At 40.7% G+C, this 21,976-nt stretch overlaps 1 protein-coding gene across 1 annotated transcript in view; it reads right to left on the reverse strand.

Moving 5' to 3' along the window:
- Window positions 1-21,976, reverse strand: part of PKD1 (polycystin 1, transient receptor potential channel interacting) — a 2,476,043-nt gene that overhangs the window by 824,642 nt on the left and 1,629,425 nt on the right. The window contains exons 32-33 of the mRNA XM_044088902.1: window positions 5,471-5,587; window positions 5,310-5,359 (exon numbers count right to left, since the gene is read on the reverse strand). Of these exons, the coding sequence (XP_043944837.1) occupies window positions 5,310-5,359; window positions 5,471-5,587 (167 nt within the window). The remainder of the gene's footprint in view (window positions 1-5,309; window positions 5,360-5,470; window positions 5,588-21,976) is intronic.

Consider the following 21,976-nt stretch of genomic DNA (forward strand, 5'->3'; position numbering starts at 1 on the left):
TTAAGGCCATGGTTTTGACACCAGTCATTGGTCTCAGTGAGGCCTTTCTGTAGGATGTCTACATCACTTGAGGAGTTAATAATGACTCCCAGCTTGCAGTGATCTGTGAACTTGGTCAGCCAGAGTCCGTCCGTGTTGGCCTGGACTTCTGAGAAGTAGATGCCAAACAGGAGAGGACCCAGGACCAATCCCTGTGGGACTCCACTCCTGACTGGTCGGCAGTCTGACTTGGAGTCTGCTACTTTCACACTGTGGGTTCTATCTGTGAGCCAATTTGCAACCCACCTAGTAATATAGGGGTTGATGATTAGTGAGTTTATCAATAGTTTCTGAGTGGGGAATGATATCAAAGGCCTTGGCCAGATCAGGGTAGGCTGTATGAACTGCCTAGCTGTCATCCACAGCTCTAGTGATTGACTCAAAGAAGTCAACCAGGTTGAGCAGGCATGATCTACCTTTCATAAAATCAAATTGCATGGGATCTAGAGTTTGGAGATTCCCTATATCCTTGTTAACTAGGTCCGTGATGATGCACTCCATAGCCTTACATATCAGACTCGTCAGGCTAATGGGGCAATAATTCCCAGGGTCTGTAGTCGCTCAGCCTTTATGGAGATGGATGACTGTAGCAGTGAGACATTCAGTAGGGACAAAGCCTGAGGTGAGGCTGTGACTGAACAGGGCACACAGATGTGGTACCAGTTCACTCTGTAGTTCATGTAGAACACATCCAGGGATATTGTCAGGTCCCATGGAAGCTATATTCTTGGCCTTGGACAATGCAGCTTTAACCTGTGCTGCAGTAATGCTGGGTGCCTGGCATTCATCCGGAATTGTGATTGGTCCTTTAGTGGGTGAGAGAGGGGTAAAGTTGGCACTGAATCTGTCAGCCAGTATGTTGGCAATATCTGTTGGCTCAGTATAGGAGGTACCATTGTGCAGTAACTCAGAGCAAACCTGGGTATTACCATGGAGATTTTTGATATAACTATCAAAGGCTTTGTGGTTGTTTTTAGTGTTTGCTGCAATTCTGCCTTCATAGCTTACTTTAGAGGTTTTGATGAGGGATCTCAACTTTTTGTTGAAGCTAATAAGGGAGTTTTTCCAGTCTTGGGAATTCACCTTTTTCTGCAACAATTTCTTCCTTCTGTTGCAGAGTTTATTAATGGCAGGAGACCATCAGATTGACTTCCTTTTTTTGGAGAAGAGCGTCTTGGTTCTGTTGGGTATGGCTAGCTCCATGCATTTATGTACGCGTTCATACAGTGCATTGGTGTATGATTCGGCAGTCATGCATCTATTTTCCATTGACATGGGTGCCGTGAAGTTAACCACTTCTGTTTTTGGGAGCCCAAAGTCAGCTTTGGAGACGTTTTACATGGTGGTTAACTTTGCAGGGGGTGTGGGTGAGATGTGAATTTCCATGGTGATTAGTTTGTGGTTGGATTTAACGAGGGAGGAATTGACTATTGGTGTAGACCAATGGTTGCCCACGTTAGTAATAACCAGGTCAAGGATGTTGCTTTCTCTTGTGGGGGTAAGAATGAGCTGGTCCAGGGCATCGGAATTGATGAATTCCAGGAAGCATTGGGCCAGTGTGCTGGTGCATGAGTAATTTTCCCAGTTGATGGAGGGGTAGTTGAAGTCACCTAGTATGAGAGTGTTGGGTTGGACCCTAATAGTTTCCAGGGTGTTTAGGAACATGGAGTGAGAGTCTTGGGACATAGTTGGGGACGTATAGCAGGCTACGACCTGAATCACTGTCTTACCCAATGTTAGTTATACCTGAAGTATCTCGGATGCATTATGCTGGGCTACTAGTCTGGAGGTGTGTAAATCCTTTATGAATATGGAGACACCACCGCCTTTGAAGCTCCGATCCATGTTCTGGGGCCGAAAGCCGTGGAATGAGTTATACCCTGGTAGCGCAGGAGTGCTTTCTGCTGCTTTAAACCAGGTCTCCGTTATGGCAAGCACCTTAGCCAGTATCCAGAACCCCAGGGGTGACAGATGCAGGCCATCTCTGGCAAAGCATCAAGGTCTGTCAATCATGTCATCCCAAGCAGACATATACTGGATCCCCTTAGAATGACACCAGAAACTTAGCCAATTTTTGAAGTCAGTCATTTTCTGCTTGTACTGCCGTATCATTCTGGGCGATACTGATCAGGGCTAGGGTCATAACTGCTTGGGCCACATAATCTGAGAGCTCCTCCATGTCTCTTTTCATGTAGTCCAGGGAGGTGTGTCTCAGGTTATTCACACCCACATGGACAGTGACAGAGTCAAACTTGTACTTGTTGCAGAGTGACCTGAGTGCATGTGTCGGATTCTGGCACCTGAAAGGCAGCTGACTGTTACCTTCTCCTTATTCATCCTAGTGAGTGGGACATCAGTGTGCCTCACTATCGAGTCACCTATGATTAGTATATTGGGCAAGCTGTTTTGCCTTAGGGGCTTAGGTTGAGGGGCACACTGTGTAGATGAGATGTGTGTCTTGTGGTTTGTGCTGCGTTTATTTATTAAGGAATGGCTTAATAAGGGGAAGATAGGCAGGCATTAACATACTAGTTTTTTTAAAACAATTGTTTCGTTATGGCTAGATGCACGAAATAAACATTTCATAGCAACATTCCTGGTAAACAACTGACATTTGGTTAGAGTTTCAACTATGTCTGCTCTTTGCGAGGGTATGAACGATAAACCCTTAATTAAAACATTAAGTTCATCTACAGTGAAACTATGGCTAGAGATGTTGTATACCAAGTCTACGTGTTGCTTACCATCCTTGACATGGTGCATGTCTGCATTTTCCTGCAGTTCTTCCCTCTCACTTGTTTGTTGGGCGTCCATGAAGCATTTTGAAAAGGAAGTTGCTGTATTGGGGCTGGGAGTGGAGAAAAATCCACTGAACCTGAAGCCCTAGCATCAGACGATACCACGTCCGAAAATGGAAGCACTGAAGTCACTGTCCACATTAGTTCTCAAATTCTAAACAACTGGGTCAACTCTTATGAGCATATTGTCAAAGTGATAGTACTCCAGGGTACACAACTTCAAAAAGGATATAATAATGCATTTATGGCATTTGATTTCAGTCCATGAGTCTGACACTTCCTGCAGGATGGTTAAGTCATTTCAAGGATTCAGTGACCACTCTAAGCCTGCAGCCATCTACAAACTTAGTCAATCAAAGCCTTTTGGTATTGACTTTCACTTCAGAAAAGAAGATGCCAAAAATGAGAGGTCCTAGCACCAAACCCTGGAGAACTCTACTGGTGACTGTCTCCTTGTGAAAGTAGCTTCCCTTATTTTGATCTCGTGTCCTATCTGTGAGTCAGTTAGCAATCCAGCAGGTGATGTATGGTTTTATTTCCAGTTAACTAGCTTTTTTACTATGCCTGGCTGGGAGATTGTGTCAAAATCTTTGGTCAAATAGAGGTATGCAGTGTGTACCATTTTACCTTCAACCATTGATTTGGTGACGTTTTCAAAAAAAGTTACCAAGTTGAGTAAGCATGACCTGCCCTTGATAAAGCAACACAGACTGGTCCAGTGTACAAAGGTTTCCAGTGTCCTTACAGATTAGTTCCATGACAAGTCTTTCCATGGCATATGAGGCTGCTCAGATTTATGGATCTGCCACTGCCTGGTTCTGTGGAAGGTCCTCCCTTATGCAAGGGAATCACTGTACCTGTTCTCCATTTACTTGGCGCAAAATCTATATGGAGGCTGAAGTTATACAGTTTTTTTAGCATGGTGGTTAAGTAGTGCTTCATACTATTTAAGATGCATCGAGGGATCTTGCCAGGACCCACTGGTACAGTATTATTAGCCTTTGATAGCACTTTTAGGACTTGGTCTTGTGTTTGAGCTGGTGGCGTGTTGATTTCATGTATATCTTGTGAGACAGACTGTGGGGAAAGAGTGGTGAAGCTTGAACTGAATTTATCAGCCAGTAGGTTTGTTATACCCTCAGCCTTAGTGTAAGTAACATCATTTACAGTCAGCTCAGCACATTGCTGCATTGTGCTTCTGAGACTACAAACATAACTAAAAAAGGCTTTGTGATTGAGTTTAGCTTGGGTGGCTATTTTAGTCTCAAACTTGGCTTTGATGCACCTTACTAAGCTCCTGAGTTACTTATTTCAGTGATGAAGGCTCTATCATGCTGGGAATTACTCTTCTCACTTCTGGTAAAAAATCATTAACTTTTATTGTAAAGCTTGTTGATATTATGGTTCCACCATGTGTGTTTGTTTCTAGGGCTTGCCTGTACTTGTTCCTGCAACTGTTTATATGCTGGTGTAGTGTGGTGATGTACATTTCCATGTATTCAGCAGAGTTAACAGGGTCTGGTGAGGATTTGAAACTTGCCACTGTACTAATTAAGAGTAGGTAGTTTGTCTTAAAGAAATTTCTAAAGGTGCATTTGGTGGAAGGGGTCTCTGGTTTCAATTTTATTTTGAAGGAAATGGCTTTGGGATCAGACCTAACAAGTGACAGAGATAATCAAGGGATGGTGCAAGATGCCCCGCAAGTTCCAAGATATTGTTCACTCTAGTATGTAGTCTGACTTTTTTTCCCGGGACATTGTACTGAAAACTCCATGAATTTCTGTGCTTGTGCACTAGTGGTAGTGTAGGCTTTCTAGTCTATAGCTGGATAGTTTAGATGACTTTGGAAAATGGTATTGGGTTTAATAATGAGTGATTCCAGATCCTGCAAACAGGCATTGTGGCCTTCTTGAGTCATAAAGGGAATTCAATAGCTAGCTAATATATGATATAGGACCTTTCTGATGGTTAATTAGACACAAAGAAACCCTAATGCATCATCCTATTTACTAGCCTTGATGCAACTCTCTTTTGGATGAAGATTGTGATACCATCACCTTTTTCTCCTCCTATGCAGTAGCAGATTTAAACATGTGAAAGGCATTACAGTCCTGCACAGCCAGAGTGCACTCCGCTCTTTTAAGCCATGTCTCAGTCACTACACATATGTCAGTGTCATCTAGGGTGAGGAGGACTTGTAGGTAGTTGAGTTTCATGTTTAGGCTCCTAGTACTATCAGTAGCACCTTCATATTTCCTTTGCTTGAATGGTTATTTTGGTAGGATTAACAAGTTGGCATTGCCTAAAAAAGGCACTATTGGTCTGGGCAATTGCCAGTAATCAAAACATTAGATGGGACAGATGCAGGTCATCCCTGGTGAAGCAATTTCACAAAACAGATCAAGAAGACTGCATTTTATGATACCATGCAACTCAGACTTATAGTGTAATATCACATGGCAGTACACTTGCCTTTTTGCATCTCCTAAAATTAGATCTGAATTGGTATGTTCAGATAAAACCTATAAACAGAAACAGAAAAAGTATTATATTTAGTACAGTATTCCTTTACATGAGACAGTTCAGTCCAAAAATTATTCTTTAGAATTAGAGCCATTTCCCATGTTACTTACGTCTCCTGGGGGTCCAGCAAATGTTAAAAATGAGCTACCCATTACTGAAGTGTCCATGTAGTCCTCAATTTCCACAGAATCCTGATCTGGCTGATTAAAGGAATGATTGACTGAGGCCTGAAAGAAAAAAAATATAATGCTGTAAAACTAAAACCTTGTTTAAAGTTCCTGATACATTTTATAGCTCTGCTTGTTTTGCCATTGGTAACCCAGTCATCTTAAGGAGTTCTTTGTCAAAACCAAGATGGTTTCTTCTGAGAGAGTTAATTTCAGGGAAGAGCACTTGATGCATCTTACATCTTTAGGACATTGAAGAGCTTTCAAATGCACTCCAAAAAGCTGCTCAAATTCATTCCCATTTCTCCAATGTATCATTCTGTAGTAATATAAATTTGCAGTTTTTTCTTCAAAATCTCCATAGACTTATGTAATTACCACTTCTTTCTAATGACTGCCTGAACCTTGGCTCACAGGTACAGTCACATTCCTGGAAAAGAGGACTAGCACAGCTACAGATGTAAGTATACTATAGGCCGGATTCATTAATGCCTAAACTAAGTATATACCATTCTGAGTGAATAGACAACACAAGTGTAATTCCCACCTTCCTCCTAATTTTAGTTTTCCTACTGATTTTCTTGCATCCTTAAATAATGAGAGAATTCATAAAGGTTACCACAATATATAGACTACATCTACATATAGTGTAATCTTTCTGAGTGAATAGACAGCACAAAAATGAGGTAGAGATGTTCTTGTATACAGATCATGTACACTTAGTTAGGCATTCATGGATCTGGCTCTATACGCATGTGAAATATTGGTATATATGTTAATACTGTAATTGATATTGTAATTTTACACAAATTTTGTACATAACACATACACGCACATTTATATATATATATATATATATATATATATATATATATATATATATATATATATGTGTGTGTGTGTGTGTATCAATGTATGTATGCATGTATGTCTGTGTGTGTATATGGTATCAGATTTAGCTACACTTGCTTTACTCCTTACATGATTCATGAATATAGCCATGAGATAGGAGGTGTTTCACTGTTAGCCACAAGACTCTGGGAATCATTGTCTGCCTCTCTAAAAAGTAGTGAGACATAACCAGCTTTTCGAAAGAAACTGAAAAAGCATTTGTTTACAAACTTCAGGAGAAAATGTTTCCAGGACAGTACACCAAAGTAACTTCCCTAGTTACCTTTATTTATTCTGCTCCCAAACTCAATGATCAAGTCAGGGAAAGGCTATTATAATTAGGAGACTTACACCTGATAAAACACTATAGATGAGTGTGGCACAGTGACCTAATATGCCAAAGATTTAAATGAAGTCTGCAGAATAATGGTTGGGGATGAAAATAATGACAAAATTAAAGAATGATTAAAAAAATGGTAGCACAGATGATAGCATGGTATTCATAATAGTTACCAGAAATAAACACACAGATGAAAAGCATGGTGCATACAGTGTGGCTAAAGGCAGGAAAATGCATGGTGTAGAGCACCCAGAGGTGGGCACATTAAGTATTCTCATTGTGGAACTTTCCACGTCTGCAATAGCCTCTCCTGTCTAAAAGAGGCGGCAACATATTCCTCAGACATACAGGGGGAGCGAATATTAGCAATGGGCACCAGACGTACTTCTCTTTAACATGTATGTGTCTAATAAATACGCACACATACACACACACACACTTACATACATACAGACTCTTTCAGTACACATATTGTCAGTAATGGCTAAATGTTTAGGCTGAAACGCATCAATGCAAAATTTCATTATAAGCTTTACATCAAACTACTGAATATTGTGTAATTGCTAGCTACTTTACATTGTACATATACAGCCGTGTGTGTAATATATACATGCTCAACAAATACACTGCCTTAATGGCATATGGGTAGTAGTGCCTAGCTACCTTATCTCTATCAGTCTATTAAAGCTCAGAAATCCTCCCCTGCTTGTCTGTGGGTGTGATAGACCAATCACCTGAGAGATCAGGGACCGCCTTCCAGACTCACAGACAGAACCCCCTTCAGTTTTCTAGTGCTGCAGTAAGAAAAAATTCTCTAAGAAGACTAATCCTTTTCTCTGGATATTTCAGTAGCTGACCTCAGATAAAAAATCCTTTTGGGTTTTTATTTCATATCTCTGCTTTTTCTATCAGTTCTTGAATAGTGTATTCTGCTGCTTTGACTGTTTTTTCTAATTAGAAATTTTGTATAAGCTTCTGTTTTTTCTTTGACTAGCACAGTAAGTCCTGTTGGTTAAAAGCTTCATTTGGAAGCTTTGACAATTACACTTGCTGATATTGCAATTTTTTCCTTTGGTGTTATAATTATTTGGGGTGACAGAGCAGGATTATGCATTTTAAACAATTGTTGAGTTTAAATCACTATTTTAATGCCATTTTACATGTTAAACATTTCTGACATGAAATGTTCATCAGTTTATGGCTTATTTCTTGTCTAATACTGTCTTGGGCTGCATGCTATATTCATTTTGAATGAAACTAGCCGTTTTTATTTTGTTAAAAAAATCAGGGGAATTTTTTGCATGTGTTTTGTGGTTGGAAAGGTGAAACTGAAAATACTGTCATTTTCTCAGAGCAGTGTTCAGAATAGTATCCCTACATAAATAGTCTTTATATTGCAATTTGAAGGGAGAACAATGTCATTTGTCCATCTTTTTTACTGGGCTGACCATGGGGCTAGTACGTAGTATTGAGCTGGCTAGTTTCTTATCCCTTGACTTGATGGACCACACATGGTACCCCCCACCATCTACCACTTGTGCACCTAAAAATATATATAAATAAGTCAAGAAATATGTCTTATCCTATGGCTTGTGGCTCCGCAATAGCCTTCAGCAGGATTTTAGACCACTCACCTTCTTCTGCCTCCAAGTGCCCTGGTGTTGTGGTAGTAGCACAACTGTATGTGACAACAGGGTCAGACACAACTCCCAAGGCTGTACCAGTGCCTGGTTCAGGTACAGAAAAAACAAACTCTTTAGGTACAGGGGAAGTCAGGGGTACAGAATTTGTTACCAGTGTTCATAATCCCTCCCCCCTGGGATTCTCCCGCTTGTGTAATGTGTGCAAAATAGAGACAGAAGAACCCTATGTCGCATGGCAACAGCCTCTGATTGGGTTTAAACCCGAGTTGGCGGCTACGGCTACATCCATTGTTCAAGCAGTTGATCACAGAGTGTAAACTTGGGTTATGAGTAATGCCAGCACTCCCACCTCGTTCAATCATCTAGGGAGCCCAATTTTGAAAGGGATTTGGAACTTGACATTTCAAAAGTGTCAGAATGTGATCAGTCAGCAGTGGAGGATGTTTTTTAAGAAATCTTGCAATTCTCCTCTACTGAATGAGTCTTTGCCTATAAAAATGTTTAAGAAATTCAGGGTGCAGTCAACCATGCCAGGCCTCCAAGTCCCTTATTTGTGGATCCTGCTGCTGTGTTCCTAGTGACATCTTCCAACAAATCTAGGTCTTTATCAAACCCTGTCCCTTCTGATAAGCTAGGTGTGTGGCTAGAATTGCAGGGAAAGAAGCTAGCACAGTACAGCATAGTAGCCTTTAAGGTGTTTAACTACCAGTATTTATGTGGAAGTTTGTGTTGAGGTGTATGTACAGTTAAGATCAGTTTGCTGCATTGTTTCCTGCTGAGCAAAAAGTCTTTATCAAAGATATTGTGTCCAGTATTTCTCAAGTGTCTAAACAGGCATTAAAGAGTGCTTTGGAAGGAGCTGATACTGTTTCTAGAACTGCAGTGATGCCTGTGGTGATAAGGAGGTATGCTTGGTTGCACAGTCAAAACTTTTTTTATTAGTTGAAAAATGAGATTATGAATGCTCCACTTGTTTCTGATTCTGTTTGTTATAGCGGCTAATCAGATCCTTAAACACTGGGATGACAGAAGAAAATTGATGCAAAGGGTGTTTAATATGTTCTGTAGTCCCAAGTTTCCCTCCAATGAGCAGGATAATTTCTGGTGACCCACTGATGTCCCAGATAAGTAAATGCCAAGACACCAAAAGGAAATGGCAAGATGAAAATTCTGCCAAACCTAACAATAGGGGTTCCTTTCCCAAAAAGGATAACCCCCCCCCTTCCAACCTAAAAGTATGCCAAGACATGGCACCAATCTTTTCCAAGTTCCCCTCTGGATGTCCCTTCTCAAAAGGTAACTCTTAACAAGATGGCCTGGCCATCAGTAGTTTCTGATAAATGGAGGCTGAACACTGTTGGCAGAGGTACAGATGGTTGTAGGAGAAACACCCACCTCAGTTCAAGGGCATGACCCCTCACCTGCCAGACCAGACTTTGTTATTCCTTCCTATACTCTGGCAGATGCTGGATTCAGGGGCCACAGAACCAGCCCCTCCTTTGGAAAGGATGAAAGGTTTCTACTCCAGAACGTTCCTGGTTCCCAAAAAAAGAGCTGTCATGGATAGCAGTGTTGGACCCATCCTTTTTAAATACCAAGGTCACCAAGTTTAAGATGCACACCCTGCACGTAGTCCTTCTTTTGCCAGACTATTGTTTCATGGTGAACCTGAACTTGAAGGATGAGTATCACCATATCCCCATTGTTCATCGCTTCAGGCAGTAGCTGAGATTTGTTGTGTCTGGTTTGCACTATCAGTTATCTGCACTGCTCTTTGAGCTATCAAATATACCTTGAATGTTTACCAAATGCCTTGCTCTGTTAGTGTCTTACTGCTGGACTCTTGGCATTCATATCTTTCCGTACTCGGATAACTTGTTGAACTGTGCAGAGTCTGTATCCAGGTGCTTGGAATCTTTAGAGAAGGTTTCAACCTTATACTCCCAGCTTGGGTTAAAGTTGAACTTTCAGAAGTTGTGTCTGACACCCTCACAAAGATTCATCTTCCTGAGGTGCTGAATTGACTCCAGCCTTTCTTACCGAATACAAGATCCTGTGTTACCAGATGCTGTTTCAGGAATTCTCCAGGAGGAACTTCACCTTGGCAACAGAATTCCTAAAAATTCTAGGACTTATGGTGTACATGATTATCATGATACCAATGGCCCATCTCAGCATGTGGAAAATTAATTGGTATGTCTATAATTGTTGGAAGCAGCACCTACAGTCTCTGGAATATCAGACACTCGTGCTGACCTTTATCAGATGAGAGTTACAGTTGTGGAGAACACAGCTGAGTATCAATCCAGATGTTCCTTTCTTCCCATCTGTTCTGGCACAATTTGTCTAGACAGATTCATCCGACTTTGCTTGGGGTGCTGTGTCAATGAGAGTGCAAGTGCAGGCTACTTGGAGGCCCAATGACACATGGTAGCAAATCAATAACAAGGAAATATTGGTAGTAATCAACACCTTGAAAGTCCTTCACCACCTATGAACTTTGTGTCCTCTTCTTACAATTATCCACAACGTACTTCAACAAACAAGGGGGAACACGGTCACACTCTCTGTGCTAGTTGGCACTGATGGCCTGAGAGCTGGCTTTACAGCATTCTCGGACTCTTCAGGCATCATACTTCACATCAGAGCAAAATGTCATGGCAAACAGACTAAGCAGATGCTGGGCAGACCTGCATGAGTGGCTGCACAAGGCAGTGGTCTTCCAAGATCTAGTCCAGATGTGGGGAATGCATCAAACAGACCTGTTTGTCTCCTTTCAAAACAGACAGCTGGAGCAATTCTATTCAAGATATCCTTGCAGCCATGCTTGGAGGACAGACACACTTGTGTTCCTGTCTATGTTTCCACCCTTTCCACTGATTGATAAGGTACTGCTGAAGGTTCAGAAAGAAATCTCAAAGATCATAGTAGTGACTCTATTGGCTCAGGCAATTTTGGTTCTCCCTTCTAATGGCATTGGCCAAGGGCAATTATGACAGACTTCTTCAGAGTCTGGATTTGCTCACACCATCTCAAGGGTGACTGGTGCAGCCCAGTTTGGAACAACAACTAACAGCCTAGATGATTCAAACTTGACTCTGTTTAGGCACTTGTTTCATGAGGATGCGCACCAGGTGTTAATGGAGGCCAAAAAACCTGCTACTAGAAAATCTTATGTTTACGAATGGATGAGGTTTTCTAAGTGATGCCTAAACAGGAACAGATAATCCCTTAAGGTTAACATCCCTCTGATTTTGAAAGATTTGTGTGAGATTTTGAAAGATTTGTGTGAGCTCCTTCAAGATGGCTTATTGTATTCATCCATTAAGGTGTATTTAGTGGCAATCTTGTCTGTGAGCTTATGAAAGGAATATTGCACATGAGACCCTCTCATAAGCAAAGTCCTCCTTCATGGGATCTCAGCTATGTTCTGGAAAAATTCACCTTGTGATATTTCGAATCTGATGCTCAGGCTGATCTGAAGCTGTTAATGTGGAAAACTGTTTTGCTCTTTGCTCTAGCTTCTGCAGGCTAAGTCTCTGAGCTGCAAGCTGTCATGGTGGGAAAACCTTGCCTGATTTTCCAAAGAGAATCGGGTTGTATTATATACTAATCTCTCTTTCATGCCAAAAGTAGTCTCAGAATTCACCTTCAGCCTATCTTTTAGCCTCCCTGTGTTCTTCTCAGAACCTAAGAATAAGGGGGAGAGAATATACTTCATACCTTGGATGTGCATCGACAGCTCACGTTCTGCGTTGAAAGAATGAAACTCTTCTGGAAGGCTGAAAAACTTTTTATTTCCTACACACGAGTAAAGAATGGTCAGCCTGTCTCTAAGTAAACCACTGCAAGTTGGCTGTCCTCTAGCATTTTTTTGTTGCATCCACCATGGCAAGGGGAATCCAGGTAAGGGAAATGCAGATTCCACCAGGGCCTTCTCCTCTTCAGTAGCTTATTGGAAAGGAGTGGACTCTAGAAGTACTCTAGAGACAACAACTTGGTCCTCTGTCCATACCTTTATGAAGCACTACAAACTTTTCTAAATCCAGAGCTGGCTTCACTAGGATTGTTCCCTATGGGCTCCTTCACACTTACCCTTCCTCCTCCCAGGTTGGGTAAGTAGAGGATCTACCCATATGCCAGTTAGACATTGTTTGTTGAACATAGTACAGTTGTACAAGTCCTACTTACCTCTAACAGTTGATGTTCATAGAACACACTGCATTACTGGCAGTACCCACCATCCCCCTTCTTCGATGTACACAGATCAGTGTTAGGAGTCTGCTGACTTATGTCCAGTGGCCTTTTTTGTTGTGTGTGTGTGGTACATGGGTGGTATGTGTGGGGGGGTCCATATGTGTGTGTGTGTAAGTGTGCGTGTGTGTAGTTTTTGGTTTGGAATAGTAGGTGTTCTTAAGCTTGCATTTTCATCTTCTTTTCCTTCTAGAACCTAGAAAAACTGAAAGGGTCCTTTTAATGGGGCTGAAAGACAGTCTGTGTACTCTCAGGTGACTGGTCCATAGGCTGCTAGAGAAAGGTAGCAGGACACTACTACCTGTATACCAGTAAGGCAGCATTTTCTATGAACATTAACTGTTACAGCTAAGTATAGGACTTGCGCAACAGTACTGTATAAAATTGTTTCACTTCACTCTGTTGAACACTAACCAAGTACAGTGCTTGGAAAATTCTGCAAGAGCACTCATAGAGTGCTATAAATGTAGAAAGAAGGAAGATTGAGTGCATGTGGATAAAGTAACTGTGGGTTTCAGATTTTAATGCTGAAATTTTCAAACATACTAAAATGTTCAGTATTAGAGGATAGGAGTAGGTGTGCAAGTGCTTGCAGTGTAGTAGAAGAGTCAGGGCTAATAAATGGGATAGATTTAGTGCTGTGCAAGTGCGGTGTTAAGGGCTAATAAATGGGATAGATTTAGTGCTGTGCACGTGCGGTGTTAAGGGCTAATAAATGGGATAGATTTAGTGCTGTGCACGTGCGGTGTTAAGGGCTAATAAATGGGATAGATTTAGTGCTGTGCACGTGCGGTGTTAAGGGCTAAAAAATGGGATAGATTTAGTGCTGTGCAAGTGCGGTGTTAAGGGCTAATAAATGGGATAGATTTAGTGCTGTGCAAGTGCGGTGTTAAGGGCTAATAAACGGGATAGATTTAGTGTTGTGCAAGTGCGGTGTTAAGGGCTAATAAATGGGACAGATTTAGTGCTGTGCACGTGCAGTGTTCAGGGATAATAAATGGGATAGATTTAGTGCTGTGCACGTGGGGTGCTGAGGTCTTATAGACGGGATAGATTTACTGCTGTTTACGTGCAATGTTAAGGGCTAATAGATGGGATAGATTTAGTGCTGTGCATGTGTGGTGTGAGTCTTAAGTATCTAGTGCAGTGGCAGTGTTACAGAAAGGATTTTTCTAAGGTAACGTGGAGTCCTGGACTTAGGGATAGCATGCATTAGTAAATATGGACAGGGAAAGAAGCTGTAATTTCACTTAATTTAACTTTAATGCTGCCTATGACTTACTTTCTCAAAGGTCTTAATGCTTAAATCACGGTTTTACTACCTGTACACCTCATTCAGCAAAGGGGATCTCCGTATTTCATCTTACCTAGAAACGTGTAGGAACTTCTCCATTCAGCACAGAGTACCAGACATTAATACTTGAGCATCCTGGTTCAGGATCCAGCACATAACCGATGCATTAATACTTGAGCATCCTGGTTCAGGATCCAGCACATAACCGATGCACTTAAAATGTATAAACACTTGATGATCTCATTGCAAAATTACAGTCTGAGAAAGCTAGTTAACAAAGTATTCAAAAGGCTTGCATGTGCAATGCTCAGACTTAAGTTTTATCAGTTCTTTTCTCACAAGAGCAGTATTCTTATCTACCAGTAGCTTACTCTACTGGGCAAATAAAAGTTGTACAGAAAACACTACAATATGCCTCAGGCTGTGTAGGTTTCTCAGGTATCTGCCTGGAATTTGTTTTTATCTTAGACTCCTTGTGGAAGGGCAAAAGAATACAATATTGCTTCTCATGTTCATTTATCAGCTATAGTAGTGCTTCAGATGCATGTATCAAAAAAGTATTTCTATGTATCAACAGATTATGTCCCAGTTAACCTCTGTAACACTAGTAGGTTAGCTCTTATTTACCTCCTTAGATTAACAGATTGTCCTTAGGTAGCCACCTAACAACAATCACACAATTCTTTTTTGCATCATCATCATCATCACCTGCTAGCCCCTTTTCTGTCAAAACATATCAGTTAAAATCAAGACTGCTTAACCTTACTCTGTTCATAAATTAACAATCACATTTGAGTTGGGCTCTCTTCTGTCACATTCACTAAGTTAAAAGCAATAGTAACAGCCTAGATATCTGGAATCATCAGCAAGGGTCACAGGCACCATCACTTTGTGTAGGCTAGGAATGTTTTTGCTTGTACTACTCTCTTAATACATACCCCCACAAGACGGTCTATAATGGTTATGACTATTAGACTTGTCTTCACTGTAATCCGTGTTTCAACCCTTGTAAGGGGACCAGGTATACTCAGTGTAAGGTTTCTATCATCCTATTGCACTGCTTGATAGAGCAGAGACCCAACTCTTCAATGAAAGTGTGACAAGTACTAATGATAAATTCCTCTTTCTCATGATAGGTTTACTACATTTGAGTCACTATACTCAGTTATGGCATGGGTAGATGATTTGTCCTGTTAAATTTCTGGCAAGTTTTTAGTGCATATTTGTTCTCTACCTTTCAAGTGACACATGGTGAGGATCACTAATATTTCTCATTCTGAGCTTCTGTCCCATTGTCTTCGTTACACAGACAGGATCATTCAAGGGATAAAAATTCAAAGGGGGATATTCTAAGGTGACTCTTTCACCACTGCTCTTTTGTCTTGCCCTTAACCCATTAAGCTGTCTACTTAACAGATTAGGTCATGGCTATAATCTGGCTCCCAGAAAATAGCAAAGTGTAAAGACTTACCTTCTTTTTGTAGATGATTTAAAACTGTAGAGTTCATCAGATGAGGAACTGAAAGCACAACTGCAAGTGGTCAAAACTTTTTCAGATGATATAAGAATGTCATTTGATCTTTAAAAATGTGCAAAAGCAACATTTAAAGCAGGAAAGCTGCAGCACTAAGAAAACATCTGTTTTGAACAGGAATGTGATACAAAAGAACTTGAGCAAGAGGGAGTGTATAAATATTTGGGAACTGATGAAGGATCAACAATAAAACATAAACAAATGTGAATAATACTCAGTAAGGAATATTTTAGAAGACTTAAATTAATATTGAAAACAGCACTGATATCTAGGAACAAAGTCCAAGCTATAAACCAATTTGCTCTTCCTCCCCCTAACTTAGCAATTTTGGAGTGATTGACTGGCCCCAAAAGGTGTTAGTGGATAGTTTGGACAGAAAAACAAGAAGGATGCTTCATGCTCATCAAATGATTTATACAAAAAAATCAGTGCATACCAAGGTTGCGTGTTCCCCATTCTGAAGGAGGTATGGGCCTCCTCAAAACTGATTACATGTATAGATCTGCGATAGTGGGACTGCATACATATCTGCTGACCTCACAAGACCAAAATGTAGTGAAAGTTTTGAAACACGAGGAGAACAAGTATAAAATGACTTCCCTGCTTAGTTTAGCAGAAGCATATTGGTGTCAGGTGAGAATGGAAATCAAACCAGAAGTAGATAAAAATCAGGTAGCAACTGAATGTGCCAAAAAAACAAAAGAAATAATATAAGGTGAAGGATGAGATGAGAAGGCAAGAAATGTGGAAAATGTATAAATATAGTTGCAAGTATATGAAACTTGGAACAACCTCATGTTGATTAGGTTCGAATGCAGGAATGGTTAAGGAGCAATGAATCTAAACCAAGATGAAAGACTAATATTGGCGGCTCAAGATAGTGGATTATGTGCACTTTGGTTTACAGAATCCATTGAACATGTCAGAGAAACGGACAAATGCAGGTTTTGTAAAACAGAATTGGAAGCAGTTGCACACCTTTTTGCTGGTTGTGATACACTAATGGCAGGAGAACTGTATACTGAAAGGCATAATAATGTAGCAAGATTGTGCAAACATTATAATACTGAAGTAGCTGAAAAACACTGGAAACATCGGCCACAAAGCATCATAGAAAATGATGAAGTTTATATCACATGGGATCATCCATTACCAACAGTTCAAAAAATAGATGCAAGAAAACCACATATAGTAGTCCATGGAAAGAAGGCAGAAGTAGCATTGATTATTGAAATCACTACTCCTAGTGACTACTGTGTCTTGCATACAGAGAGAGCCAAAGTCATAAAGTACCAGGATTTACAGGCAGAAATGTGGGCAAAGTGGAAGAAAGATATCCAGACAGTTCCAGCAGGAGGAGCAACGGGTCTTATAAAAAAGAATTTACAATCGTACTTAGATATGCTACAGATGCATGTAACTCCGTATGAATTGCAGGAGTCATTACTGAGCACATTGCAGGTGCTGTGAAGAGCACTTCTGGCTAACATCCAAAACTGAAATAATACTAATTTCACGAACTTTAATTATACCTTGACTTAGGAATGAGGTCCATTCTCGTCATGTTATTAGAAACCCAAAAGACTTGGAGAAATTAGAAAAAATAATAGGATCAGGTCTGCGGGGAATCCAAATGATATTGCATTTTTCACAGAAGACAGAAAAAGAAAATAAAAAAAAAAAGTACTATATGGACGGGCTTTATTTCTTCTACTCTTTCACAGTAGAACTTGTCATCCCACACCACTTTGGGCTGCAATATAATGCAATTTGTGAACTGAAGGAGGAATTTAGCCACAATGGCAGCTACTGAGTTGGAAAGGCACATCTCAATGACTGTAACTTCACACTCAATGGAAGAGGGAGGGAGGCTCAAGGAAACAAAAACATGCAGGTGTTTTCAGTAGTAGGCAAAAGTAGAGATGTAGAACATAGCAGAAGAACAGACAACAGTGACTCAAGCATAAGTGTAGGGAAATGGAGAGCTACAAGCAGTGAAGCAGGAAGGGAAAGTGGACATTACTGTCATCACTGAAACAATTACCAATGAAAAAGGGGTTGGAATATAGAGGTACCCAAGAATAGGCTGTTCAGGAATGACACAGAAGGGAGATATGGGGTGGAATATCAACCTACATAAAGGAGGACATTTATGTGCAGTCACAGAAGAGAAAGGACACCAGCACAGAAAGGGTCAATAGTGCAACTGTGGCTAGAAGGTAAGTTAAGTGCCTTGGCAGTTGATGAAGAGGAAAGGGAAATAGGAAACCTAGTGGACTGATGCAGTCCATCCATGACCACTCACTAACAGAAGAGGATAAGAGACTGAAAAAGGCAATAAAAAGTAAGGCAGAAAGAACAGAGTAATACTCATGTACAAGATTAATACTCATGGAGGATCTTAATCTGTTAGGAGCACAATGGGAGATTCAGCTTTCCGGGGTTGAGGAGTAGTGGAAATCTGACTAAGATCATGGACCATGAATGGTTCAGCCTACTGTTATACGACTGTGTTAGAAAAGGAGAGAATTCTGGAAGTGGTCCTAGCCACTGCAAAGGATGTCATGGATGTCCAGGTTAAATCACCTTTAGCTAACAGTAATCACACGACTATCTGGTTTAATGTAAAGGGCAAGGGTAAGAGTGGGTCTATATTAAATAAACGAAAGTTTATCTAAATGAACGCTGCAATGATCAAAAATCCCGGACCGTGAACTCACAATATTGGGGGGATGTGCCCCCCACACCTCCCGCTAAATATATATTCCAATTCCAAGATCGTACTACAGTGAGGAAAGGACAAATATTTCAATCTTCACTGTACCGCGTTCTCACAAAAAACATATCGAGGCCCTGGATTTTCGATCACTGCAGAGTACGTTTAGATAAACTTTCATTTATCTAATATAGACCCAGTAAGAATAACTGATAAAGGCAATATTGGATTACGCTGTGCTGGGAAGTGGTGAAAGTTGAGTTAGAAGACTGAGAGCAAATTGAGGGAGCAAAGGCGCTATGGGAATGAGTCATGAATGGAGTACATGGGGCTATGCACAAAGGTGTGAAGAAAATAAGAAAAGGCAAAAACAGCAGAAAGGCCAATGTAGCTACATACGAATATCAGGCTAGTCATTAGGTCTAAGACAGGGCCTACAAAAGGTGGAGAGCACGGGTTGGGAAATAGAGGAGGCATAGTCCAAGGACTGTATAAAAAGATGGCAGAGATAGTAAGGGCTGGGCAGGACAGGAAATACTAAAGCTGAAAGGGAGTTAGCAGAAGGGATGAAAAGGAAGCATTTTTTTTTTATAAATAATGGCAGACAGGGCAGAATGGGGAGAACAGTGGACAGATACCAGAACAGAGAATGAGGATGACCATGGGAACTGGCTGTCCATTGGGGGATAAACCACTGGGACTAGATGGGTTGCCTCCCAGAGTCCTCAGAAAATAGGCTAGTACTGCAATATTCTCTGACAGAGATCTTCAAAAGATCCCTGGATAGTGCAGAAGTGCCAAAAGACCAGAAGAGAGCAACTATACCCTTCTATAAGGGGGAGCATGAAAACATATATGAGAAACTACAGAGTTTAGCTTCATGACATGGAAGATCACACAATGAATCTTTTTTTAAACAAGAAACATCTTTATTAAAGTACCACATATGACACAGGCAATCTTCCATTTACAAATAGGAAAATCAACCATACCGACACAATCTCAGTTGCAAATATTTACATTACAAACCATGCAAACTTTATACATCACTTATAATATATCCAGTCGTCGTCAGATAACCATTACATAGCTCATGCAAATCCTGCCTTCTTTTAAACCACGTTCCTCCCCTGCATGTATTGATGCCACACTTCCCATTTTTCCTATATAATTTACTCCTACCCTTTTCTAAAGATCCAGTAGTTTTTACCTCTGTTACTATCCGCTACTTCTAGTAAAATTGGGTTACACTGTGATTTCCATATTCTAGTAATTGCTTTTCTGGCAGCCATCATAATTAAGACTCAGCAAGGCCCTACTATGTCTAGGCAATTCTGATTCTGTATCATAGCTCAAAAAAATAATTTCCTTAATTACATCAATTTGCTCACCCAGCATCTCCGACATAGCGGTCTGCAGGGAATCTTTAAAGTTATAATCTGCTAACTCATTACACTCCCAGAAAATATGTTCCTAGTTAACTCTTTCTTCCCCATCACACCTCCAACATCTACAAACATTTAATGTTTACCTGAAGAAAAATTCTTTATAGAGTCTACTTGGGGTATAAAAATACCTATGTAAACACTTCCAAACCAAGATCCTAAATCTTCTAGACTTTGTTGCATATTTGGGAGACATACATATATCCCCATATTATTTCTTTCTGAACTGCTTATCCAATCTTTCTTCCCAATCCTTTCTAACCTCAACTGATCGATTCTTGTAGTCTTCTTCTTCTTCTTCTTTCGGCTGCTCCCATCAGAGGTCGCCACAGCAGATCAGCTGTTTCCATTTCTTCCTGTCCTCTGCATCTTGCTCTGTCACACCAACCACCTGCATGTCCTCTCTCACCACATCCATGAACCTTATCTTAGGTCTTCCTCTTTTCCTGTTACCTGGCAGCTTCATCCTTAGCATCTGTTTCCCAATATACTCTGCATCCCTCCTCAGCACATGTCCAAACCAACATAATCTTGCCTCTCTGGCTTTGTTTCCAAACCTTCCAACGTGGGCTGACCCTCTAATATACTTATTCCTAATCCTGTCCATCCTCATCACACCCATTGTAAATCTTAACATCTTCAACTCTGCCATGTGAAGCTCTGACTCCTGCCTTTTTGCCAGTGCCACTGTCTCCAACATAACATAGCTGGTCTCACTACACTCTTGTAGACCTTCCCTTTCACTCTTACTGGCACTTGTCTGTCACAAATCACTCCTGACACTCTTCTCCACCCACTCCATCCTGTCTGTACTCTCTTCTTCACCTCTCTTCCACACTCACCATTACTCTGAAGTGTTGATCCCAAGTATTTAAACTCATTCACCTTCGCCACCTCTACTCCCTGCATTCTCATGATTCCTCTACCCTCCCTCTCATTCACACACATATATTCTGTTGTAGTCCTGCTGACCTTCATTCCTCTTCTCTCTAGAGCATATCTCCACCTCTCCAGGGTCTCCTCCACCTGTTCCCTACTCTCACTACAGATCACAATGTCATCTGCAAACATCATAGTCCACAGGGACTCTTGTCTGATCTCGTCTGTCAACCTGTCCATCATCATTACAAATAAGAAAGGGTCAGAGCTGAACCTTGATGTAATTCCACCTCCACCTTAAATGCATCTGTCACTCCCACCGCAGACCTCACCGCTGTCACACTACCCTCGTACATATCCTGTACCACTCTTACATACTTTTCTGACACTCCCGACTTCCTCATACAATACCACAACTCCTCTCTAGGCACCCTGTCTTATGCTTTCTCTAAATCCACAAAGACACAATGCAACTCCTTCTGACATTCTCTGTACTTCTCCATCAACACTCTCAAAGCAAACATCGCATCTGTAGATCGATTCTTGTAGTATCATGCAATATTTTATATGCTCTACTAATTATGTCTTTCTTAACATCAACTTCTGTTCTAGATTCTACTAAAAACTCTACCAGTGCTGGTCTTTCATTTAGGACCCCAGTATTTCTTTCCCTTTGCTCATACCCTGATATCAGTTCTTGATAGGGAAGGCAATCTCTAACTTGTTTTCCAAATAAGTTCTTGGCATCTTCACATTCTTTTACCTTTCCCTTTCTAGTTATTTGCTCCCAATACCTTGGTTCCTTTGCCAGTTTTCTCCAATAAATTTGAGCCCCCCTTGCCTACTGTCTGTATCCATAATTGCAGTCATCCCTATCAGTAGAATCTCCTTTCTCCATTCCCATGTTGGCTTAGTTCTTAAAATACTTTCTGCTACTGTATGAATATAATACTCTGTATGATTACTGTTATTCCCCTCATAAAAGGTCTTCATTTAAAAAGCCTAGTCTCTCTTTCTTTCTTGAGCTTCCTCCCTGTTTCATCATTATCTCTTTCCACTTTGAATTATAGATCTGATGTAAATTTTCATCTACTCTTGACTTGTGCGTTACAGATCCAATCCTCGGAACCGATCCAGCCATTATATAATTCGTGTCAGCCAAACAAATCTCTTTTGAGCTGCAAGTCTACCCACAGTGCCCCTCTCTACATTATTTCAAATCTCGTTTGCCACTCTTAAGACAAGATGCGTCAGCCAACTCTCTTGTAGCTAGGTATATTTTTATATATCCTTATTCTTCCTATTCATCAAAAATCTTTCTATCTTTTAATACTTGGTCTACCCATAGCATATGTGCTGTATTCTTTCCATTACTGCTGGTAAAGTCTCCCTTTACCATCATTAGTAGTCCTTCCCTTTCCTCTCTCTACCATTGGTAGATTTTACCCCTTTC

The sequence above is a fragment of the Protopterus annectens genome, chromosome 12.part0, assembly GCF_019279795.1.
Source record: "Protopterus annectens isolate FY-2018-M chromosome 12.part0, PAN1.0, whole genome shotgun sequence".
In the NCBI taxonomy this organism is placed as follows: domain Eukaryota; kingdom Metazoa; phylum Chordata; order Ceratodontiformes; family Protopteridae; genus Protopterus; species Protopterus annectens.